Source organism: Salmo salar, chromosome ssa06 (genome assembly GCF_905237065.1).
Source record: "Salmo salar chromosome ssa06, Ssal_v3.1, whole genome shotgun sequence".
Taxonomy (NCBI): domain Eukaryota; kingdom Metazoa; phylum Chordata; class Actinopteri; order Salmoniformes; family Salmonidae; genus Salmo; species Salmo salar.
Genome location: NC_059447.1, coordinates 14,545,221 through 14,571,767, shown reverse-complemented (window position 1 = coordinate 14,571,767; position 26,547 = coordinate 14,545,221). Strand labels below are relative to the sequence as shown.

The following is a 26,547-nucleotide window of genomic DNA, read 5'->3' as shown; positions in this document are numbered from 1 at the left end:
TAGCTGATCTCTCTCTTTAGGAAGGTTTTTGTTTCTGGTACATACAGTAGCTGATCTCTCTCTTTAGGAAGGTTTTTGTTTCTGGTACATACAGTAGCTGATCTCTCTCTTTAGGAAGGTTTTTGTTTCTGGTACTTACAGTAGCTGATCTCTCTCTTTAGGAAGGTTTTTGTTTCTGGTACTTACAGTAGCTGATCTCTCTCTTTAGGAAGGTTTTTGTTTCTGGTACATACAGTAGCTGATCTCTCTCTTTAGGAAGGTTTTTGTTTCTGGTACTTACAGTAGCTGATCACTCTCTTTAGGAAGGTTTTTGTTTCTGGTACATACAGTAGCTGATCTCTCTCTTTAGGAAGGTTTTTGTTTCTGGTACATACAGTAGCTGATCTCTCTCTGCAGATTGGTTGGTTTTATGAACCTGTTTTTAGTCCTTTATTACTACTGGTATGCAATTGACCTTTGGCACTATTGGCAGGTGGAAAACCCAGGGGAACTTGTGAGTGAGGGCAGCTACTGTGTGTGGGACTAAAATAGCCCACTGAGCCAGTATTTCAGACTAATGATCATTGTTCTACATTGTGAGGGTGAGGAGTTGCGTATATGTTAGGGTCATTTAGAATGTGGTGCGGCATACACAACAAACCAATTTCCTTTGTTAGCCCTCATAGTCAGTATGATTTAATGTTACTGTAGCAAGGTTTGAAAGGAGTTGGAACATAACACAAACACACATAAGACTGCCATGATGCAAGTACAAGGCAGGCATCTGCCTACTAGACAATAATTAGCTTAAAGCATTTTGAAACTTGGATAATTTCCTTTTTTCAAAATTAAATTCTACAATGCCTATTATCATTACGATACACAATTATAGAGACAAGTGGATTGAGAAACCAAAACCAAACTTCCCTACTGCAATAATGTCCTAGTGATTAACGTTGTGTCTTTTTTCATCTCACAACAACTCATTGATTAGCAAAGAGCCACAACATTAATAAATTAGTAGATTGTGACAATGTATGGAATGTGCTGAAAGTAGCTTCTGGGCTGTGCACCCTGAGGAAACCAAAGAGGAAATAGAGGTGCTAAGTAATTGAAGCATTATTAACTGCTGTTGCCCTCCAGCCATTGAGGATGCGAAAGCATTTCTCTTTTTCAGCATTCGAATCTAGTGATTTGCTATGTAATATTGCCAGAAAGAGTGTATTGTTGTGTGTCCGTGTGTATGATTGGAGCCTTGCAAATATCTTTCAATTAGCAAAATAGAGCTGCTGCCACCAATAATGAGACCATGTGTCCAGAGAGGGATGAATTGTGGAGCCAAGTTCTTTTGCCTCTGAGACTGTCCTAATATGGACCAGTAGCTCAGAGGAGAAAGCTAGAACATGCAACATCCAAGTCAGTCCTTTGGAGTTGCAATGCACTGGGGAGTTTGATCAGTGGTCACAGTCAGGGGTTGTGTTCATTAGGGCACGCAACAGAAAACATTTTAAAATGTTTGGCAACAGAGAATGAAAATGACTGATTCTGAATGGACCCTTCCAGAAGTCCCTTCCAGTTTCAGTCCTTTCTCTTTCCCTCTTCAGGCCATGGCGATAATGGTGACTCCATGGTCATGTCCCATGAGATGGGCCATACGTGCAGCCAGCATCAGCAGCAGGCCTGCGGTCACCTCCAGGCTGAAGGAGAGACAGGCCAAACCCAACGACCAGCCATAGGACACATGGACGCTGGCCAGAATCTCAGGTTCCAACAGCTCCCGAGCCCGTTGGCAGTAGTTGACGTAAACGCTCAACCCGGAAAGGGTGAAGAGACCTGGATGGATACAGACAGATAGTCAAAGTTTGGCCGGGATTCAATCAAAGGCACATTATAGAGCAGCACACTAGACAGCTGACAATGCACTTTTTAAAGTTAATTCACGTTTTTGCCATCATCTGCAGTATTTACCATGAATGCGATCTCCGCCAAAAGCTGCCTAGTTCGCTGCTCTAGAACGTGCATTGGATTGAATCCAAGTTACTCAAATACAGTGAATGATCAAGTACTTCCTTCATTGTTCTAATTATAGATTGACTCTTGGGAGTTTCCGGATTTGATATGTATTTATCATTTATCATGATTATGTTGGATGCATAACAAAGCATTGGAGAAGATCTGAGGTCCCTCCCCTCGGACCATCTCTTCCAATAGGTTTCAAGAGGAGGTGAGGTGAGAGGATTGTGGGAAAAGACATTTGAGATCTGCTAGAGGTATTAGCACACAGCTGTCATGCAACAAAATGTACAAGGTTATTGATAAGAGAATTATCTAATAAAGGTAAATGAATCAATAAACCATGATGAATTATTAGTCATACAGCATGGTTAATGAATAATCAATGTAATGATCAATGTAGTGATCGATTAGTCCGATTAGTCCCAGAAAATCTAGTAGAGGCTGTAGAGGGAAATAAATGTGTGTGAGTATTTAGTGGGCCCAAGAGGGCAGGAGCCAGATGGTAAAGGGAGTAAAACTTCAAGGGGTTCCTAACCTTGAGGGAAAGGAACAGGCTGAGCTAGATAGTGATAAACAGTGTGGGAAGTCAATGGGGGATGCAGGTCACCAACAGTTTGTGTGTAAATGCATGTGCGTAAGTAAGCAAGAACTATAAAATGACTGTTTTGTTATCCTGACCTCAGAACGTTCTCTGAATAAAGCTACAGAAACCTTTTGCAGAAAGCTGAGTCCTTGCCTAATTATTTAACCCATTGTCTTACAAACCTTGGGCATTAGTCAAGGCAAATTGATTATTGATTATTATCATCAAGATATCAAATTATTCTAACAGTTATCTAGTCTTGACCTCAGAGTTGTAATTATCAGTATTCTGACCTTCTGGTCAGTGCATTCAACTAAGGTTGGTAAGAAAACCACATACCGCAGTCATAGTAAGTGTGACGGATATCACTGTGCTTACTTAGCTAAACCACTTCATCCCTAACAAGCTCAGCTCAAGACTAGAACCCTGGACCACTGCCTCACAAACACACCTGACCGCCTTCCTTGATAACGTCTTAGCCAACTACACTAGTGAACAGCTATAAATTCAGCAGCATGGCTAGATGCACTTCAAGCTGGGGAGTGAGGTTACAAATCCCCATCTGTTACTACAGTATAAGACCTGTTATAGCTGTGAGGGCAAAAGCAAATGATTCATGAGACAATCTCTCGACCGCTGAGCTAATATCTCAGACATCTCAACACTCAATTCCACAGTATACCCACAGTCTAGTTGTTTTCCCATAAACAAAAGACAAACAGGCACTATGACAACCGCAGGCTTTGTTCGTTGTTTCCTCCATTTTCCAATGGAGACCACCGAGGTCAGGATTACCATCATAGAGCTATCTTGTTCAAGCTTGTTGTCCACAGAAACCCACTACTACTATCCATGGAATTCAACCTATTTACCCAATCCGTTTTTAACTATACCCTGTGAGGTATAATACATAATTGATGCATTTAGTTAAAGTATAACGATCTGATGGAGATGATGTAATCCCAGCTAGATGGGCTTTTCACGCTGTGTCAACATTATTATAATCTAGTTATGAGGAAAATGTTTGCAAACATCTCAACGTCCTCTCAATCTCTCTGTCAGTGTCCCAAATGGCATCCTATTCCCTATATAGTGCACTACTTTTTGACAAGGACCAATAGACCTCTGGTCAAAAGTAGTGTACTATGTAGGGAATAGGGTGCCTTCTGGTACACAGTCTGTATACATCCTCATCATGTTCTTTATCTTCAGTTCAAATCAAATCAAACTTTATTTGTCACATGTGCCGAATACAGCAAGTGTAGACCTTACCGTTGTTGGATTCGACATTTTGAACATTGAGATATAAAATAAATGATAGAGAAGAAGCATAGAATATCTGTAGAAAGACAGATAGCTGTGGAATGTGTTGGAATGTGTTGGGGACGGGAGCAGAGCACCGTGTTGATACAGGAAAGACAGATGGACATCTATGGATTAGATGAAGGAGGGGTTGAGGTCAGGAGGTGAGGACAGGTCACCTGAAGGGAGTAATAAGGGTTTGGGATCTTGTTACTCTTTTCCTGTTAAACCGTAAGATATAAAGATTGGAGAGAAGGAGGAGTGTCTTAACTGGGATATATATATCTGGATGGGAGAAGTGTTGGGTTGTCTGAATCCAGCTGTACAGAACCTTTGGGAAGAATTAAACTTGGTTAAAGCTTCTCTAGTGTCCGTGAGTTATTTACTCTGGAAAATAAGAACCTAACACCATGAAATGCTTACTTACAAGCCCTTAACCAACAGTGCAGTTCAAGAAGAGTTAAGAAAATATTTACCAAATATACTAAAGTAAAAAATAATTAAAAGTAACACAATAAAATAACAATAACGTGGCTATACACAGGGGGTACCGGTACTGAGTCATAGTGCGGGGGTACAGGTTAGAGGTCATTTGTACATGTAGGTAGGGGTGAAGTGACTATGCATAGATAATAAACAGTGAGTAGCAGAAGTGTACAAAACAAATGGGGGGGGGGTCAACGTAAATAGTCTGGTGGCCATTTGATTAATTGTTCAGCAGTCTTATGGCTGGGGGTAGAAGCTGTTAAGGAGCCTTTTAGTCCTAGACTTGGCGCTCCGGTACTGCTTGCCGTACAGTAGCAGAGAGAACAGTCTATGACTTGGGTGACTGGAGTCTCTGCCAATTTTTTGGGCTTTCCTCTGACACCGCCTATTATAGAGGTCCTGGATGGCTGGAAGCTTGGCCCCAGTGATGTACTGGGCCGTACGCACTACCCTCTGTAGCGCCTTATGGTCAAATGCCGAGAAGTTGCCATACCAGGCAGTGATGCAACTGGTCAGGATGCTCTCGATGGTGCAGCTGTAAATGCAATACATGAAACAACTAGTCCAATGTCATAATGACTTTAACACACAGACAAAATAGCATTTACACACGAACAAAGAACAGACATTCAAGGGGTACAAAAAGCTAGAATGATTGTCCATTTACAAACATCTGTGCCCCTTATTAGAAAAGCCTGGCTTTTTAAATGCCCATCTAAATTCCAGACTTGATCTAATTTCACGCTCAGCTCATAGCCCTAATTACCTGGACTATGAGCTGAATAATCAAGTAGAGGGAGGTGTTTTCTGAAAACGTCTAACTTTACAACAGATCATAACCTGAACATGTCACAAGGTGTTAAAGGGGCAATCCGTGATTGGTACATCCATGATTTTGACTTTTTTATTTTTCAAAAGTATTTGTATCGTTTTTTTCCACAGTTACAGTGCAAACAGTAGTTGAATTATAATACACATACAAAATACATACAAATACAACATGGAAACAAAAAGATTTTTGTATTTATGATAGACTGTATAGACATTGATGAACTTACCTCATATAGCTCTCTTATAGTCTATGTTCACTCTACCTTTTCTTTATTTATTTTTATTTAACCTACTTGAATATAATATATGTCAACTTTGTGTAAACTGTCTGTCTCTAGCAGCACCATATCACCAAGTACAATTTTGAGCATGTGAATCTAAATGTGCCTGGCGAATTAAGGTGATTCTGATTCTGACCTACACTCGATCCCCCCGATGTCAACAACTACAGACCAGTATTCCTTCTTTCTTTTCTCTCCAAACCTCTTGAGCGTGCTGTCCTTGGCCAGCTCTCTTGCTATCTCTCTCAGAATGACCTTCTTGATCCAAATCAGTCAGGTTTCAAGACTGGTCATTCAACTGAGACTGCTCTTCTCTGTGTCACGGAGGCTCTCCGCACTGCTAAAGCTAACTCTCTCTCCTCTGCTCTCATCCTTCTAGACCTATCTGCTGCCTTTGATACTGTGAACCATCTGATCCTCCTCTCCACCCTTTCCGAGTTGGGCATCTCCGGCGCGGCTCACTCTTGGATTGCGTCCTACCTGACAGGTTGCTCCTACCAGGTGGCGTGGTGAGAATCTGTCTCCGCACCACGTGCTCTCACCACTGGTGTCTCCCAGGGCTCAGTTCTAGGCCCTCTCATATTCTCGCTATACACCAAGTCACTTGGCTCTGTCATATCCTCACATGGTCTCTCCTATCATTGCTACGCAGACGACACACAATTAATCTTCTCCTTTCCCCCTTCTGATAACCAGGTGGCGAATCGCATCTCTGCATGTCTGGCAGACATATCAGTGTGGATGATGGATCACCACCTCAAGCTGAACCTCGGCAAGACGGAGCTGCTCTTCCTCCATGATCTCGCCATCACGGTTGACTCCATTGTGTCCTCCTCCCAGAGCGCTAAGAGCCTTGGCGTGACCCTGGACAACACCCTGTCGTTCTCCGCTAACATCAAGGCGGTGACCCGATCCTGTAGGTTCATGCTCTACAACATTCGCAGAGTACGACCCTGCCTTACACAGGAAGCGGCGCAGGTCCTAATCCAGGCACTTGTCATCTCCCGTCTGGATTACTGCAACTCGCTGTTGGCTGGGCTCCCTGCCTGTGCCATTAAACCCCTACAACTCATCCAGAACGCCGCAGCCCGTCTGGTGTTCAACCTTCCCTTGTTCTCTCAGGTTCACCCCGCTCCTCCGCACACTCCACTGGCTTCCAGTTGAAGCTCGCATCTGCTACAAGACCATGGTGCTTGCCTACGGAGCTGTGAGGGGAACGGCACCTCCGTACCTTCAGACTCTGATCCGTCCCTACACCCAAACAAGGGCACTGCGTTCATCCACCTCTGGCCTGCTGGCCCCCCTACCTCTGCAGAAGCTCAGTTCGTGCTCAGCCCAGTCAAAACTGTTCGCTGCTCTGGCACTCCAATGGTGGAACAAGCTCCCTCATGACACCAGGACAGCGGAGTCAATCACCACCTTCCGGAGACACCTGAAACCCCTGAAACCCCACCTCTTTAAGGAATACCTGGGATAGGATAAAGTAATCTTTCTATTTTATTGAAGCGTAATTAGATTTAGATTTAGACATGACACTTCTCAAGATTCAAACTCTTCAGATTACGAAAAACATTAGATATACTTAGATATACTTGTCAAATAGATATACTTGTCAGTCACAAGAGAATGTCATGGCCCTGAGGGAGAAGTCTGACACACAGAAACATGAGCTTGCCTGTGTGTCCCTAACAGATGTAAGCCTGTCTGTTTATCCGTAATAAACCTCAAGGGTCATTGCAGAGATCCGAGTGCTTCTTTTTCTTTGATTCTGGGAAAGTCATTATGTGAAGTGTCCTCACTGTCCTGGGGGTAATGTTAAATGTATATTTACAGTGCCTTCAGAAAGTATTTACACCCTTTTACTGTTTCCAAATTTTGTTATGTTGCAGCCTGAATTTAAAATTGATTAATTTGAGATTTTTGCTCACTGGCCTACACACAATACCCCATAATTTCAAAATGGAAATATGTTTTTCTACATGTTTACCAATTAATTAAAAATGAAAAGCTTAAATGTATTCAGTCAATAAGTATTCAACCCCTTTGTTATGGCAAGCCTAAATACGTTCTGAAGTAAAAATGTTCTTTAGAAGTCACATAATAAGTTCCATGGACTCACTCTGTGTGCAATAAGGGTGTTTAACATGAATTTCAAACACAGCTTCAACTACAAAGACCACAGAGATTTTCCAATCCCTAGCAAACTAGGACACCTATTGGTAGATGGATAAAAAATACACTTTGGATGGTGTATCAATGCACTCAGTCATTACAAAGATACAGGCTTCCTTCCTAACTCAGTTGCCAGAGAGGAAGGAAACCGTTCTGGGATTTCACCATGAGGCCAATGGTGACATTAAAACAGTTGCATAGTTTAATGGCTGTGATAGGAGAAAACTGAGAATTGATCAACAACATTGTAGTTACTTCACAATACTAACCTAATTGACAGAGTGAAAAGACGGAAGCATGTACAGAATAAATACAAGGCACTAAAGTAAATGCTGCAAAAAATGTGCCCAAGCAATTAACTTTTTGTCCTGAATGCAAAGTGCTATGTTTGGGACAAATCCAATACAACACATTACTGAGTACCACTCTCCATATTTTAAAGCATAGTGGTGGTTGCATCATGTTATGGGTATGCTTGTAATTGCTTAGGACTGGGGAGTTTTTCAGGATAAAAAGAAACAGGATGGAGCTAAGTGCAGGAACAATCCTAGAGGAAAACCTGGTCAAGTCTGCTTTCCACCACACTGGGAGATGAATACCCCTTTCAGCAGAACAATAACCTAAAACGTGAGGAGAAATCTACACTGGAGTTGCTTACCAAGAAGATAGTGAATGTTCATGTTCATGTGGCCGAGTTACAGTTTTGACTCATATCTTAAAAAAAAAAAAGTCACCTTTATTTAACCAGGTAGGCTAGTTGAGAACAAGTTCTCATTTGCAACTGCGACCTGGCCAAGATAAAGCAAAGCAGTTCGACACATACAACAACACAGAGTTTCACATGGAATAAACAAACATACAATCAATAATATAGTAGAAAAATCTATATACAGCATGTGCAAATGAGGTAGGATAAGAGAGGTAAGGCAATAAATAGGCCATGGTGGCGAAGTAATTACAATATAGCTATTAAACACTGGAATGGTAGGATGTGCAGAAGATGAATGTGCAAGTAGAGATACTAGGGTGCAAAGGAGCAAGATAAATAAATAAATACAGTATGGGGATGAGGTAGATTGGATGGGCTATTTACAGATGAGCTATGTACAGGTGCAGTGATCTGTGAGTTGCTCTGACAGCTGGTGCTTAAAGCTAGTGAGGGAGGTAAGAGTCTCCAGCTTCAGAGATTCCAGTCATTGGCAGCAGAGAACTGGAAGGAGAGGCGGCCAAAGGAAGAATTGGCTTTGGGGGTGACCAGTGAGATATGCCTGCTGGAGCGCGTGCTAGGGGTGGGTGCTGCTATGGTGACCAGTGACCTGAGATAAGGTGGGGCTTTACCTAGCAGAGACTTGTAGATGACCTGGAGCCAATGGGTTTGGCGATGAGTATGAAGCGAGGGCCAGCCAACAAGAGCATACAGGTCGCAGTGGTGGGTAGTATATGGGGCTTTGGTGACAAAACGGATGGCACTGTGATAGACTGCATCCAATTTGTTGAGTAGAGTGTTGGAGGTTATTTTGTAAATGACATTGCCGAAGTCGAGGATCGGTAGGATGGTCCGTTTTACGAGGGTATGTTTGGCAGCATGAGTGAAGGATGCTTTGTTGCGAAATAGGAAGCTGATTCTAGATTTAATTTTGGATTGGAGATGTTTAATGCGAGTCTGGAAGGAGAGTTTACAGTCTAACCAGACACCTAGGTATTTGTAGTTGTCCACATATTCTAAGTCAGACCCGTCCAGAGTAGTGATGCTGGACGGGCGGGCAGGTTGCGGGCAGCAATCGGTTGAAGAGCATGCATTTAGTTTTACTTGCATTTAAGAGCACTTGGAGGCCACGGAAGGAGAGTTGTATGGCATTGAAGCTTGAAAATGAAAATGAAAAAATAAAATGAAAATGGTTGTCTAGCAATGATCAACAACCAATTTGACAGATCTTGAAGATTTTTTTAAATATAATTTCCTTGTGGGTAAGAGTGTTTGTGGGTTTTAGACACCGTTTCATTGTGGGTAAGAGTGTTTGTGGGTTTTAGACACTGTTTCATTGTGGGTAAGAGTATTTGTAGCACACCTCAAAAGTTTGTCACAAACGTTCCCATGAGAGACTGGACAGACACAAAAACATACAAGACCAAAGATCTGATTGATTGGAAACAATGTCTTGTAATGTATGTGTTTGGGCATGTTAGCCAATGACCAGGACCTATGGTAATAATCATTTGTGACTGAGAAAAGCAACAACTCCATGTCCTGAGGGTGATGTTCTCACGTCCATACTAGCACAACACTTACAATGGATGCCCAATACATTGCGTCATAGTTCATGAACTATGAATACTAAGTGGGAAGCTAGTGTGGATATTAGAACAGAGACATATCTGGCTCTAGAACAAATCTAGCTCTAGAACTGACTCTAAAACGTATCTGTCTCTAGAACAGATCTAGCTCTAGAACTGACTCTAGAACAGATCTGACTAGAATAGATCCAGCTCTAGAACTGACTCTAAAACATATCTGGCTCTAGAACAGATCTAGCTCTAGAACTGACTCTAAAACATATCTGTCTCTAGAACAGATCTAGCTCTAGAACTGACTCTAGAACAGATCTGACTAGAATAGATCCAGCTCTAGAACTGACTCTAAAACATATCTGACTCTAGAACAGATCTAGCTCTAGAACTGACTCTAGAACAGATCTGACTAGAATAGATCCAGCTCTAGAACTGACTCTAAAACATATCTGGCTCTAGAACAGATCTAGCTCTAGAACTGACTCTAAAACATATCTGTCTCTAGAACAGATCTAGCTCTAGAACTGACTCTAAAACAGATCTGACTAGAATAGATCCAGCTCTAGAACGGACTCTAAAACATATCTGGCTCTAGAACAGATCTAGCTCTAGAACTAACTCTCGAACAGATCTGGCTCTAGATCACTTCTAATGTCCAGTGTCCTCTGTTCTAATATGCACCCTAGCTTCCCACTGAGCCAGACTGTTTTAGGGTCTGTTGGGAGACTGGCATAATGAGAATTTGAGTAAAGTCAGATGTGAGCACAGGTGTGGGCTCAGGAGATGGTAGGGCTATTACTACGGTAAACAGGACGGAGATAACTACAGTACGTGGTGCTCATACTGAACAGCCTCTCCCTCTGGAGGACGGGAGGTTGTTGTGGTGGACACCGTAGCCACAAGCAGGAAAACAAATGTTGATTGATGTACACTGAAAAACAAATCCACATGTATATCCACAATGGGCAACCAGTTTTCCCCTGCAGGTAGACTCCTGCATGGACAATAACAACACGTTAGGCCTGCAAATGAAGACTAATGTGTCACATTAAGTGCCTCTGTAGCTTCTATTTCAGCTGTGGATTGTTGTTACTGGTTTCAAAGGGGATTATAATTGTTTTAGTGATAAAAAATAAAAACAGCTACCGAATCTCAGAGGAACAAACAGAAGGAGAGAGGTACACTATGAGTGAACAGCCTCTGTGTTTTATAGTCTTGGAATACAGTACCCGCTTCAAATTGGGACACATTTACCATACTGTACGTAAAATGTATCCACGCATGACTGTAAGTCGCTTTGGATAAAAGTGTCTGCTAAATGGCATATATTGTCATATTATTATATTAATATATTATATACACTGCTCAAAAAAATAAAGGGAACACTTAAACAACACAATGTAACTCCAAGTCAATCACACTTCTGTGAAATCAAACTGTCCACTTAGGAAGCAACACTGATTGACAATAAATTTCACATGCTGTTGTGCAAATGGAATAGACAACAGTTGGAAATTATAGGCAATTAGCAAGACACCCCCAATAAAGGAGTGGTTCTGCAGGTGGGGACCACAGACCACTTCTCAGTTCCTATGCTTCCTGGCTGATGTTTTGGTCACTTTTGAATGCTGGCGGTGCTTTCACTCTAGTGGTACCATGAGACGGAGTCTACAACCCACACAAGTGGCTCAGGTAGTGCAGCTCATCCAGGATGGCACATCAATGCGAGCTGTGGCAAGAAGGTTTGCTGTGACTGTCAGCGTAGTGTCCAGAGCATGGAGGCGCTGCCAGGAGACAGGCCAGTACATCAGGAGACGTGGAGGAGGCCGTAGGAGGGCAACAACCCAGCAGCAGGACCGCTACCTCCGCCTTTGTGCAAGGAGGAGCAGGAGAAGCACTGCCAGAGCCCTGCAAAATGACCTCCAGCAGGCCACAAATGTACATGTGTCTGCTCAAATGGTCAGAAACAGACTCCATGAGGGTGGTATGAGGGCCCGACGTCCACAGGTGGAGGTTGTGCTTACAGCCCAACACCGTGCAGGACGTTTGGCATTTGCCAGAGAACACCAAGATTGGCAAATTCGCCACTGGCGCCCTGTGCTCTTCACAGATGAAAGCAGGTTCACACTGAGCACGTGACAGACGTGACAGAGTCTGGAGACGCCGTGGAGAACGTTCTGCTGCCTGCAACATCCTCCAGCATGACCGGTTTGGTGGTGGGTCAGTCATGGTGTGGGGTGGCATTTCTTTGGGGGGCCGCACAGCCCTCCATGTGCTCGCCAGAGGTAGCCTGACTGCCATTAGGTACCGAGATGAGATCCTCAGACCCCTTGTGAGACCATATGCTGGTGCGGTTGGCCCTGGGTTCCTCATAATGCAAGACAATGCTAGACCTCATGTGGCTGGAGTGTGTCAGCAGTTCCTGCAAGAGGAAGGCATTGATGCTATGGACTGGCCTGCCCGTTCCCCAGACCTGAATCCAATTGAGCACATCTGGGACATCATGTCTCGCTCCATCCACCAACGCCACGTTGCACCACAGACTGTCCAGGAGTTGGCGGATGCTTTAGTCCAGGTCTGGGAGGAGATCCCTCAGGAGACCATCCGCCACCTCATCAGGAGCATGCCCAGGCATTGTAGGGAGGTCATACAGGCACGTGGAGGCCACACACACTACTGAGCCTCATTTTGACTTGTTTTAAGGACATTACATCAAAGTTGGATCAGCCTGTAGTGTGGTTTTCCACTTTAATTTTGAGTGTGAGTCGAAATCCAGACCTCCATGGGTTGATAAATTGGATTTCCATTTATTATTTTTGTGTGATATTGTTGTCAGCACATTCAACTATGTAAAGAAAAAAGTATTTAATAAGATTATTTCTTTCATTCAGATCTAGGATGTGTTGTTTAAGTGTTCCCTTTATTTTTTTGAGCAGTATATTATATTATGACCCTGCCTTTCTCTAGCTTGTCATTACTTCCCACTCTAAAGCCAAATGTAGGAATTTTCAGAAAGCTCGGTCCTCAAGCTCAATTAAACCTATTTAATCTATTTCCTTTTGCATGGATACTCTTCATTCACCTTCTCCACATTGACAGCCTTAAAATAGGCCCAGTGCAGGTGTTACGGATGTCACATTGCTTTCATAGCGAGTACCACTTCCCCTTGATTCGTTCCAACGGTTTGAGCCACCCGGGGATACCAAATGGATGGCTCCAACCACCACATTTCAAACTCTGTTACTTAGGCAGAGCCATTAGCTACTGTGGTGGTGATGCAGTGTTCCTTTCATCCCATTAACCAGCTGCTTACCTCCATTTAATGGTAGGCTGGTAGGGCTTTTCAGGGGTGTTCTTATAGCCGCCGTACTCTTAGCTACCTATAATAATGTCCAGGTGTGACCCAAGAGTTACCTAGATACAAAGATATAGATTCCATTTTACAAAGCTGTAATTGGAATGGGTGCTTTAGAGGAAATTATCATCCCAATATAAGGAGGAGGATTTCAACAGTTATTACTATCCCAGAGTAAACATCTTCCTTTTTAGTTTGCATGCTTCATCCACAAGTATGATGTTCCACTTGAACCAGGATTAAATTATATTCCTTTAGGTTTGTGGCATTCAGCTAATCTTATAAATTATGTGACGGATTTTGTGTTTACTGGTTTACTACTGCTGGCTGCTCTCCAGCTGAACTATGGACAAGCTAGCCTACAGCAATAATTACGGAACCTGCCAGACTTCTCAAGGAAACTGTTCCTCAGAGTGAGGTGGGGGACATTTGTCAATGGTCTATGTTCCTTATAGACTGGTGTCGAAGATAGAACTCCGTTGGAGCTGTCAAATTAAAAGTTGAGAAGGAGAAAGGGTAGTCTATATAGAAATAATGTTAAAGTCAAATCAATGAAATAATGAGGATTTTTCTCATCCTAACTGAGGTGTAGATTACATCTCACATTCCAGTGTTGGAACTTGTAAACAAGGCTCCAGGGATTGTCTTAATGCTAAAGTGAATCTGATTGAATAGAGCTATACCTCCTACCACGTAGAAGACATAAACATCCATCCCATTCATGGCATCTATATTAGGACATTGTCAGTTGTCTGTCCAAACTCCCTCAGTTGTCTGTCCAAACTCCCTCAGTTGTTAGACCAAACTCCCTCAGTTGTCAGACCAAACTCCCTCAGTTGTCAGACCAAACTCCCTCAGTTGTTAGACCAAACTCCCTCAGTTGTCTGACCAAACTCCCTCAGTTGTCAGACCAAACTCCCTCAGTTGTCAGACCAAACTCCCTCAGTTGACAGACCAAACTCCCTCAGTTGTCAGACCAAACTCCCTCAGTTGACAGACCAAACTCCCTCAGTTGTCAGACCAAACTCCCTCAGTTGACAGACCAAACTCCCTCAGTTGTCAGACCAAACTCCCTCAGTTGTCAGACCAAACTCCCTCAGTTGTCTGACCAAACTCCCTCAGTTGTGAGAGTAGAGTAGTACTGTATTGCTCCCTATTTGGGAAATTGTTTTACCAGTCAACATCATCAATACATAACAATGACAAACATATGATCAAAAACACACATTAAGACAGATATGAAGGCACCTGCACCTTAGTAGCCATAAAAGATACAATCCAATTCAAGGAGTTACGAAATGTTGTTGTTTATCCTCCTCTGGGGAAACAAGCACCAACAACATGAATAATAAGAAGACATCGTAAATCAGTTAATCATTGAAAAGCCTCATGGCTGTGGGTAAGAATGATCGTCTAAACCTCTCTGTGGAGCTTCTGGGCAGGATGAACCTGCTACTGAAGCTGCTCCTGTGCTTCATACCCTGCTGTAGAGTGGGTGGGTGGCATTGTCCATGATCATGTGTCTTAGCTTGCAGCATTTTTATGAACCTGCTAGCCCAAACTATGTCAGTAGTTCAAACTATCTCAGTAGTTCGAATATGGATCCTGTAGATAGAATAAGCCCTTCTAATTTAGCTTGCTGATATCATTGAATTAAGCAGGACAAAAAAAACATGCCTTGGCAAGGTATGGTGTCATGCATTGGAATTTGGATTGACAACAGTCAGCATCGTTATGTCTGTGACACCAATGTAGACCTATCGAATGTTATATTCTAGGATCAAATCAATTGTTGTCGTACACAGTTTATCAGATGTTATAGTGGTTCTAATGAAATCCTTGTTTTACTGGCTCCTAACAGAGGAGCAAAAATGTCAAACAAGTACACAAATAATAATAAAACACTGGGAACAAGAAATCATGAATGTTAGGACTAATCTAGTTAAATCATGAATGTTAGGACTAATCTAGTTAATGATGAATGTTAGGACTAATCTAGTGAAATGATGAATGTTAGGACTAATCTAGTTAAATGATGAATGTTAGGACTAATCTAGTTAAATGATGAATGTTAGGACTAATGTAGTTAAATCATGAATGTTAGGACTAATCTAGTTAAATCATGAATGTTAGGACTAATCTAGTTAAATTATGAATATTAGGACTAATCTAGTTAAATGATGAATGTTAGGACTAATCTAGTTAAATCATGAATGTTAGGACTAATCTAGTTAAATCATGAATGTTAGGACTAATCTAGTTAAATTATGAATGTTAGGACTAATCTAGTTAAATCATGAATGTTAGGACTAATCTAGTTAAATCATGAATGTTAGGACTAATCTAGTTAAATTATGAATATTAGGACTAATCTAGTTAAATGATGAATGTTAGGACTAATCTAGTTAAATTATGAATGTTAGGACTAATCTAGTTAAATTATGAATGTTAGGACTAATCTAGTTAATGATGAATGTTAGGACTAATCTAGTTAAATTATGAATGTTAGGACTAATCTAGTTAATGATGAATGTTAGGACTAATCTAGTTAAATGATGAATGTTAGGACTAATCTAGTTAAATCATGAATGTTAGGACTAATCTAGTTAAATTATGAATGTTAGGACTAATCTAAGTAAAAATCATGAATGTTAGGACAAATCTAGTTAATGATGAATGTTAGGACTAATCTAGTTAAATTATGAATGTTAGGATTAATCTAGTTAATGATGAATGTTAGGACTAATCTAGTTAAATTATGAATGTTAGGACTAATCTAAGTAATAAATCATGAATGTTAGGACTAATCTAGTTAATGATGAATGTTAGGACTAATCTAGTTAAATTCTGAATGTTAGGACTAATCTAAGTAATAAATCATGAATGTTAGGACTAATCTAGTTAACAACCCAAATAACACTATCGTTAATCCAAACGTAATCTATGAGTATATACACAAAAATATATATGAATAATGATATGTACAGCAGCAGATATATTACAGTGAGCTCTGTTGAGAATCCAGTGTATTAATAAACAGTGTAGCAGTACATGGGACAGCAGCCTTGTCTGTGTGTGTGTGTGTGTGTGTGTGTGTGTGTGTGTGTGTGTGTCTGTGAGTGTGTGTATGTGCGTGTGTTTGTGAGTATGGGCGTACGCATGTGTGTGAGTACAGGAGTCTGTGTGTGTATGAGGTGTGTGTCTGTGTGAGTTTTTGTGTGTGCGTGTGTTTTGTTTGAGTGAGTCTATCTTTGTCTCAAGTACAAGGTGTGCACATCCAGTACAAAAACAGAACAGATGGATCTCTGTACTGTCTGTAATATTGGACGGGTAGGAGAAAAATACTGGAAAATATAGTGCTTTGTGTTTTCATCACAACATTCATTCAAACCAGCCTGCTGCCTGAAGACCAGAGTGAAAAATAAGTAGCACTCGGAAGGCCTAGTTCAAACAGGCCCAGACTAAGTAATAGCATAGCCCAGTAGAACTCCAAAGGCCTAGTTCAAACAGGCCCAGACTAAGTGATACCATAGCCCAGTATAACTCCGAAGGCCTAGTTCAAACAGGCCCAGACTAAGTGATACCATAGCCCAGTAGAACTCTGAAGGCCTAGTTCAAACAGGCCCAGACTAAGTGATACCATAGCCCAGTAGAACTCCGAAGGCCTAGTTCAAACAGGCCCAGACTAAGTAATACCATAGCCCAGTAGAACTCTGAAGGCCTAGTTCAAACAGGCCCAGACTAAGTGATACCATAGCCCAGTAGAACTCCGAAGGCCTAGTTCAAACAGGCCCAGACCAAGTAATACCATAGCCCAGTAGAACTCCGAAGGCCTAGTTCAAACAGGCCCAGACTAAGTAATAGCACAGCCCAGTAGAACTCCGAAGGCCTAGTTCAAACAGGCCCAGACTAAGTGATACCATAGCCCAGTAGAACTCCGAAGGCCTAGTTCAAACAGGCCCAGACTAAGTAATAGCATAGCCCAGTAGAACTCTGAAGGCCTAGTTCAAACAGGCCCAGACTAAGTAATAGCACAGGAAAACAAATATCGGAAAAGCAGACATAAAAACAAGGTTGCTTATCAACTGTGTGGAAAGCCACCAAGTAGGCTCTAATATCCTGGTTCAATCAGGCCAAAACCACCAAGTAGACTCTAGTATCCTGGTTCAATCAGGCCAAAACCACCAAGTACACTCTAATATCCTGGTTCAATCAGGTCAAAACAGCCAAGTAGACTCTAATATCCTGGTTCAATCAGGCAAAAACAGACAAGTAGCCTCTAATATCCTGGTTCAATCAGGCCAAAACCACCAAGTACACTCTAATATCCTGGTTCAATCAGGTCAAAACATCCAAGTAGACTCTGATATCCTGGTTCAATCAGGTCAAAACAGCCAAGTAGACTCTAATATCCTGGTTCAATCAGGTCAAAACCACCAAGTAGACTCTAATATCCTGGTTCAATCAGGTCAAAACAGCCCAGAAGACTCTGATATCCTGGTTCAATCATGCCAAAACAGCCAAGTAGCCTCTGATATACTGGTTCAATCATGCCAAAACCACCAAGTAGACTCTAATATCCTGGTTCAATCAGGTCAAAACAAACAAGTAGACTCTGATATCCTGGTTCAATCAGGTCAAAACAGCCAAGTAGACTCTAATATCCTGGTTCAATCAGGTCAAAACCACCAAGTAGACTCTAATATCCTGGTTCAATCAGGTCAAAACAGCTCAGAAGACTCTGATATCCTGCTGCAATCAGGCCAAAACAGCCAAGTAGCCTCTGATAGCCTGGTTCAATCATGCCAAAATAGCCAAGTAGACTCTGATATCCTGTTTCAATCATGCCAAAACAGCCAAGTAGCCTCTGATATCCTGGTTCAATCATGCCAAAACCACCAAGCAGACTGTAATATCCTGGTTCAATCAAGTCAAAACCACCAAGTAGACTCTAATATCCTGGTTCAATCAGGTCAAAACCACCAAGTAGACTCTAATATCCTGGTTCAATCAGGCCAAAACCACCAAGTAGACTTTGATATCCTGGTTCAATCAGGTCAAAACCACCAAGTAGACTCTGATATCCTGGTTCAATCAGGTCAAAACCACCAAGTAGACTATAATATCCTGGTTCAATCAGGTCAAAACCACCAAGTAGATTATAATATCCTGGTTCAATCAGGTCAAAACCACTAAGTAGACTCTAATATCCTGGTTCAATCAGGCCAAAACCACCAAGTAGACTTTGATATCCTGGTTCAATCAGGTCAAAACCACCAAGTAGACTCTAATATCCTGGTTCAATCAGGTCAAAACAGCCCAGAAGACTCTAATATCCTGGTTCAATCAGGTCAAAACAGCCAAGTAGACTCTGATAGCCTGGTTCAATCATGCCAAAATAGCCAAGTAGACTCTGATATCCTGTTTCAATCATGCCAAAACAGCCAAGTAGCCTCTGATATCCTGGTTCAATCATGCCAAAACCACCAAGCAGACTGTAATATCCTGGTTCAATCAAGTCAAAACCACCAAGTAGACTCTAATATCCTGGTTCAATCAGGCAAAAACAGACAAGTAGCCTCTAATATCCTGGTTCACTCAGGCCAAAACCACCAAGTAGACTCTAATATCCTGGTTCAATCAGGTCAAAACATCCAAGTAGACTCTGATATCCTGGTTCAATCAGGTCAAAACAGCCAAGTAGACTCTAATATCCTGGTTCAATCAGGTCAAAACCACCAAGTAGTCTATAATATCCTGGTTCAATCAGGTCAAAACAGCCCAGAAGACTCTGATATCCTGGTTCAATCATGCCAAAACAGCCAAGTAGCCTCTGATATCCTGGTTCAATCATGCGAAAACCACCAAGTAGACTCTAATATCCTGGTTCAATCAGGTCAAAACAAACAAGTAGACTCTGATATCCTGGTTCAATCAGGTCAAAACAGCCAAGTAGACTCTAATATCCTGGTTCAATCAGGTCAAAACCACCAAGTAGACTCTAATATCCTGGTTCAATCAGGTCAAAACAGCCCAGAAGACTCTAATATCCTGGTTCAATCAGGTCAAAGCATCCCAGAAGACTCAGATATCCTGGTTCAATCAGGTCAAAATAGCCAAGTAGACTCTGATATCCTGTTTCAATCATGCCAAAACAGCCAAGTAGCCTCTGATATCCTGGTTCAATCATGCCAAAACCACCAAGCAGACTGTAATATCCTGGTTCAATCAAGTCAAAACCACCAAGTAGTCTCTAATATCCTGGTTCAATCAGGCAAAAACAGACAAGTAGCCTCTAATATCCTGGTTCAATCAGGCCAAAACCACCAAGTAGACTCTAATATCCTGGTTCAATCAGGTCAAAACATCCAAGTAGACTCTGATATCCTGGTTCAATCAGGTCAAAACAGCCAAGTAGACTCTAATATCCTGGTTCAATCAGGTCAAAACCACCAAGTAGTCTATAATATCCTGGTTCAATCAGGTCAAAACAGCCCAGAAGACTCTGATATCCTGGTTCAATCATGCCAAAACAGCCAAGTAGCCTCTGATATCCTGGTTCAATCATGCGAAAACCACCAAGTAGACTCTAATATCCTGGTTCAATCAGGTCAAAACAAACAAGTAGACTCTGATATCCTGGTTCAATCAGGTCAAAACAGCCAAGTAGACTCTAATATCCTGGTTCAATCAGGTCAAAACCACCAAGTAGACTCTAATATCCTGGTTCAATCAGGTCAAAACAGCCCAGAAGACTCTAATATCCGGGTTCAATCAGGTCAAAGCATCCCAGAAGACTCAGATATCCTGGTTCAATCAGGTCAAAACAGCCCAGAAGAATCTGATATCCTGCTGCAATCAGGCCAAAACAGCCAAGTAGCCTCTGATAGCCTGGTTCAATCATGCCAAAATAGCCAAGTAGACTCTGATATCCTGTTTCAATCATGCCAAAACAGCCAAGTAGCCTCTGATATCCTGGTTCAATCATGCCAAAACCACCAAGCAGACTGTAATATCCTGGTTCAATCAAGTCAAAACCACCAAGTAGACTCTAATATCCTGGTTCAATCAGGTCAAAACCACCAAGTAGACTCTAATATCCTGGTTCAATCAGGCCAAAACCACCAAGTAGACTTTGATATCCTGGTTCAATCAGGTCAAAACCACCAAGTAGACTCTGATATCCTGGTTCAATCAGGTCAAAACCACCAAGTAGACTCTAATATCCTGGTTCAATCAGGTCAAAACCACCAAGTAGACTCTAATATCCTGGTTCAATCAGGTCAAAACCACTAAGTAGACTCTAATATCCTGGTTCAATCAGGCCAAAACCACCAAGTAGACTTTGATATCCTGGTTCAATCAGGTCAAAACCACCAAGTAGACTCTAATATCCTGGTTCAATCAGGTCAAAACAGCCCAGAAGACTCTAATATCCTGGTTCAATCAGGTCAAAACAGCCAAGTAGACTCTAATATCCTGGTTCAATCAGGTCAAAACCACCAAGTAGACTCTAATATCCTGGTTCAATCAGGTCAAAACAGCCCAGAAGACTCTAATATCCTGGTTCAATCAGATCAAAACAGCCCAGAAGACTCTAATATCCTGGTTCAATCAGGTCAAAACAGCCAAGTAGACTATAATATCCTGGTTCAATCAGGTCAAAACCACAAAGTAGTCTCTAATATCCTGGTTCAATCAGGCCAAAACAGACCAGAAGACTAATATCCTGGCTCAATCAGGTCAAAACAGCCCAGAAGACTCTGATATCCTGGTTCAATCAGGTCAAAACAGCCCAGAAGACTGATATCCTGGTTCAATCAGGTCAAAACCACCAAGTAGACTCTAATATCCTGGTTCAATCAGGTCAAAACCACTAAGTAGACTCTAATATCCTGGTTCAATCAGGCCAAAACCACCAAGTAGACTTTGATATCCTGGTTCAATCAGGTCAAAACCACCAAGTAGACTCTAATATCCTGGTTCAATCAGGTCAAAACAGCCCAGAAGACTCTAATATCCTGGTTCAATCAGGTCAAAACAGCCAAGTAGGCTCTGATAGCCTGGTTCAATCATGCCAAAATAGCCAAGTAGACTCTGATATCCTGTTTCAATCATGCCAAAACAGCCAAGTAGCCTCTGATATCCTGGTTCAATCATGCCAAAACCACCAAGCAGACTGTAATATCCTGGTTCAATCAAGTCAAAAGCACCAAGTAGACTCTAATATCCTGGTTCAATCAGGCAAAAACAGACAAGTAGCCTCTAATATCCTGGTTCAATCAGGCCAAAACCACCAAGTAGACTCTAATATCCTGGTTCAATCAGGTCAAAACATCCAAGTAGACTCTGATATCCTGGTTCAATCAGGTCAAAACAGCCAAGTAGTCTCTAATATCCTGGTTCAATCAGGTCAAAACCACCAAGTAGTCTATAATATCCTGGTTCAATCATGCCAAAACAGCCAAGTAGCCTCTGATATCCTGGTTCAATCATGCGAAAACCACCAAGTAGACTCTAATATCCTGGTTCAATCAGGTCAAAACAAACAAGTAGACTCTGATATCCTGGTTCAATCAGGTCAAAACAGCCAAGTAGACTCTAATATCCTGGTTCAATCAGGTCAAAACCACCAAGTAGACTCTAATATCGTGGTTCAATCAGGTCAAAACAGCCCAGAAGACTCTAATATCCTGGTTCAATCAGGTCAAAGCATCCCAGAAGACTCAGATATCCTGGTTCAATCAGGTCAAAACAGCCCAGAAGAATCTGATATCCTGCTGCAATCAGGCCAAAACAGCCAAGTAGCCTCTGATAGCCTGGTTCAATCATGCCAAAATAGCCAAGTAGACTCTGATATCCTGTTTCAATCATGCCAAAACAGCCAAGTAGCCTCTGATATCCTGGTTCAATCATGCCAAAACCACCAAGCAGACTGTAATATCCTGGTTCAATCAAGTCAAAACCACCAAGTAGTCTCTAATATCCTGGTTCAATCAGGCAAAAACAGACAAGTAGCCTCTAATATCCTGGTTCAATCAGGCCAAAACCACCAAGTAGACTCTAATATCCTGGTTCAATCAGGTCAAAACATCCAAGTAGACTCTGATATCCTGGTTCAATCAGGTCAAAACAGCCAAGTAGACTCTAATATCCTGGTTCAATCAGGTCAAAACCACCAAGTAGTCTATAATATCCTGGTTCAATCAGGTCAAAACAGCCCAGAAGACTCTGATATCCTGGTTCAATCATGCCAAAACAGCCAAGTAGCCTCTGATATCCTGGTTCAATCATGCGAAAACCACCAAGTAGACTCTAATATCCTGGTTCAATCAGGTCAAAACAAACAAGTAGACTCTGATATCCTGGTTCAATCAGGTCAACACAGCCAAGTAGACTCTAATATCCTGGTTCAATCAGGTCAAAACCACCAAGTAGACTCTAATATCCTGGTTCAATCAGGTCAAAACAGCCCAGAAGACTCTAATATCCTGGTTCAATCAGGTCAAAGCATCCCAGAAGACTCAGATATCCTGGTTCAATCAGGTCAAAACAGCCCAGAAGAATCTGATATCCTGCTGCAATCAGGCCAAAACAGCCAAGTAGCCTCTGATAGCCTGGTTCAATCATGCCAAAATAGCCAAGTAGACTCTGATATCCTGTTTCAATCATGCCAAAACAGCCAAGTAGCCTCTGATATCCTGGTTCAATCATGCCAAAACCACCAAGCAGACTGTAATATCCTGGTTCAATCAAGTCAAAACCACCAAGTAGACTCTAATATCCTGGTTCAATCAGGTCAAAAGAACCAAGTAGACTCTAATATCCTGGTTCAATCAGGCCAAAACCACCAAGTAGACTTTGATATCCTGGTTCAATCAGGTCAAAACCACCAAGTAGACTCTGATATCCTGGTTCAATCAGGTCAAAACCACCAAGTAGACTCTAATATCCTGGTTCAATCAGGTCAAAACCACCAAGTAGACTCTAATATCCTGGTTCAATCAGGTCAAAACCACTAAGTAGACTCTAATATCCTGGTTCAATCAGGCCAAAACCACCAAGTAGACTGATATCCTGGTTCAATCAGGTCAAAACCACCAAGTAGACTCTAATATCCTGGTTCAATCAGGTCAAAACAGCCCAGAAGACTCTAATATCCTGGTTCAATCAGGTCAAAACAGCCAAGTAGACTCTAATATCCTGGTTCAATCAGGTCAAAACCACCAAGTAGACTCTAATATCCTGGTTCAATCAGGTCAAAACAGCCCAGAAGACTCTAATATCCTGGTTCAATCAGATCAAAACAGCCCAGAAGACTCTAATATCCTGGTTCAATCAGGTCAAAACAGCCAAGTAGACAATAATATCCTGGTTCAATCAGGTCAAAACCACCAAGTAGTCTCTAATATCCTGGTTCAATCAGGCCAAAACAGACCAGAAGACTAATATCCTGGCTCAATCAGGTCAAAACAGCCCAGAAGACTCTGATATCCTGGTTCAATCAGGTCAAAACAGCCCAGAAGACTGATATCCTGGTTCAATCAGGTCAAAACAGCCCAGAAGACTCTGATATCCTGGTTCAATCAGGTCAAAACATCCCAGAAGACTCTGATATCCTGGTTCAATCAGGTCAAAACAGCCCAGAAGACTCTGATATCCTGGTTCAATCAGGTCAAAACAGCCCAGAAGACTCTAATATCCTGGTTCAATCAGGTCAAAACAGCCCAGAAGACTCTAATATCCTGGTTCAATCAGGTCAAAACAGCCAAGTAGACTCTAATATCCTGGTTCAATCAGGTCAAAACCACCAAGTAGCCTCTAATATCCTGGTTCCATCAGGTCAAAACAGCCCAGAAGACTAATATCCTGGCTCAATCAGGTCAAAACAGCCCAGAAGACTCTGATATCCTGGTTCAATCAGGTCAAAACAGCCAAGTAGACTCTAATATCCTGGTTCAATCAGGTCAAAACCACCAAGTAGACTCTAATATCGTGGTTCAATCAGGTCAAAACAGCCCAGAAGACTCTAATATCCTGGTTCAATCAGGTCAAAGCATCCCAGAAGACTCAGATATCCTGGTTCAATCAGGTCAAAACAGCCCAGAAGAATCTGATATCCTGCTGCAATCAGGCCAGAACAGCCAAGTAGCCTCTGATAGCCTGGTTCAATCATGCCAAAATAGCCAAGTAGACTCTGATATCCTGTTTCAATCATGCCAAAACAGCCAAGTAGCCTCTGATATCCTGGTTCAATCATGCCAAAACAGCCAAGCAGACTGTAATATCCTGGTTCAATCAAGTCAAAACCACCAAGTAGTCTCTAATATCCTGGTTCAATCAGGCAAAAACAGACAAGTAGCCTCTAATATCCTGGTTCAATCAGGCCAAAACCACCAAGTAGACTCTAATATCCTGGTTCAATCAGGTCAAAACATCCAAGTAGACTCTGATATCCTGGTTCAATCAGGTCAAAACAGCCAAGTAGACTCTAATATCCTGGTTCAATCAGGTCAAAACCACCAAGTAGTCTATAATATCCTGGTTCAATCAGGTCAAAACAGCCCAGAAGACTCTGATATCCTGGTTCAATCATGCCAAAACAGCCAAGTAGCCTCTGATATCCTGGTTCAATCATGCGAAAACCACCAAGTAGACTCTAATATCCTGGTTCAATCAGGTCAAAACAAACAAGTAGACTCTGATATCCTGGTTCAATCAGGTCAACACAGCCAAGTAGACTCTAATATCCTGGTTCAATCAGGTCAAAACCACCAAGTAGACTCTAATATCCTGGTTCAATCAGGTCAAAACAGCCCAGAAGACTCTAATATCCTGGTTCAATCAGGTCAAAGCATCCCAGAAGACTCAGATATCCTGGTTCAATCAGGTCAAAACAGCCCAGAAGAATCTGATATCCTGCTGCAATCAGGCCAAAACAGCCAAGTAGCCTCTGATAGCCTGGTTCAATCATGCCAAAATAGCCAAGTAGACTCTGATATCCTGTTTCAATCATGCCAAAACAGCCAAGTAGCCTCTGATATCCCGGTTCAATCATGCCAAAACCACCAAGCAGACTGTAATATCCTGGTTCAATCAAGTCAAAACCACCAAGTAGACTCTAATATCCTGGTTCAATCAGGTCAAAACCACCAAGTAGACTCTAATATCCTGGTTCAATCAGGCCAAAACCACCAAGTAGACTTTGATATCCTGGTTCAATCAGGTCAAAACCACCAAGTAGACTCTGATATCCTGGTTCAATCAGGTCAAAACCACCAAGTAGACTCTAATATCCTGGTTCAATCAGGTCAAAACCACCAAGTAGACTCTAATATCCTGGTTCAATCAGGTCAAAACCACTAAGTAGACTCTAATATCCTGGTTCAATCAGGCCAAAACCACCAAGTAGACTGATATCCTGGTTCAATCAGGTCAAAACCACCAAGTAGACTCTAATATCCTGGTTCAATCAGGTCAAAACAGCCCAGAAGACTCTAATATCCTGGTTCAATCAGGTCAAAACAGCCAAGTAGACTCTAATATCCTGGTTCAATCAGGTCAAAACCACCAAGTAGACTCTAATATCCTGGTTCAATCAGGTCAAAACAGCCCAGAAGACTCTAATATCCTGGTTCAATCAGATCAAAACAGCCCAGAAGACTCTAATATCCTGGTTCAATCAGGTCAAAACAGCCAAGTAGACTATAATATCCTGGTTCAATCAGGTCAAAACCACCAAGTAGTCTCTAATATCCTGGTTCAATCAGGCCAAAACAGACCAGAAGACTAATATCCTGGCTCAATCAGGTCAAAACAGCCCAGAAGACTCTGATATCCTGGTTCAATCAGGTCAAAACAGCCCAGAAGACTGATATCCTGGTTCAATCAGGTCAAAACAGCCCAGAAGACTCTGATATCCTGGTTCAATCAGGTCAAAACATCCCAGAAGACTCTGATATCCTGGTTCAATCAGGTCAAAACAGCCCAGAAGACTCTGATATCCTGGTTCAATCAGGTCAAAACAGCCCAGAAGACTCTAATATCCTGGTTCAATCAGATCAAAACAGCCCAGAAGACTCTAATATCCTGGTTCAATCAGGTCAAAACAGCCAAGTAGACTCTAATATCCTGGTTCAATCAGGTCAAAACCACCAAGTAGCCTCTAATATCCTGGTTCCATCAGGTCAAAACAGCCCAGAAGACTAATATCCTGGCTCAATCAGGTCAAAACAGCCCAGAAGACTCTGATA

General features: G+C 42.0%; 1 protein-coding gene across 1 annotated transcript in view; it reads right to left on the bottom strand.

Moving 5' to 3' along the window:
- Positions 1-661: 661 nt before the first annotated feature.
- The window catches only part of LOC106591327 (transmembrane protein 235), a 60,629-nt gene continuing 34,743 nt past the window's right edge, over positions 662-26,547 (bottom strand). The window contains exon 4 of the mRNA XM_045719826.1: positions 662-1,812. Within this exon, the coding sequence (XP_045575782.1) occupies positions 1,580-1,812 (233 nt within the window). The 3' untranslated portion in view covers positions 662-1,579. The remainder of the gene's footprint in view (positions 1,813-26,547) is intronic.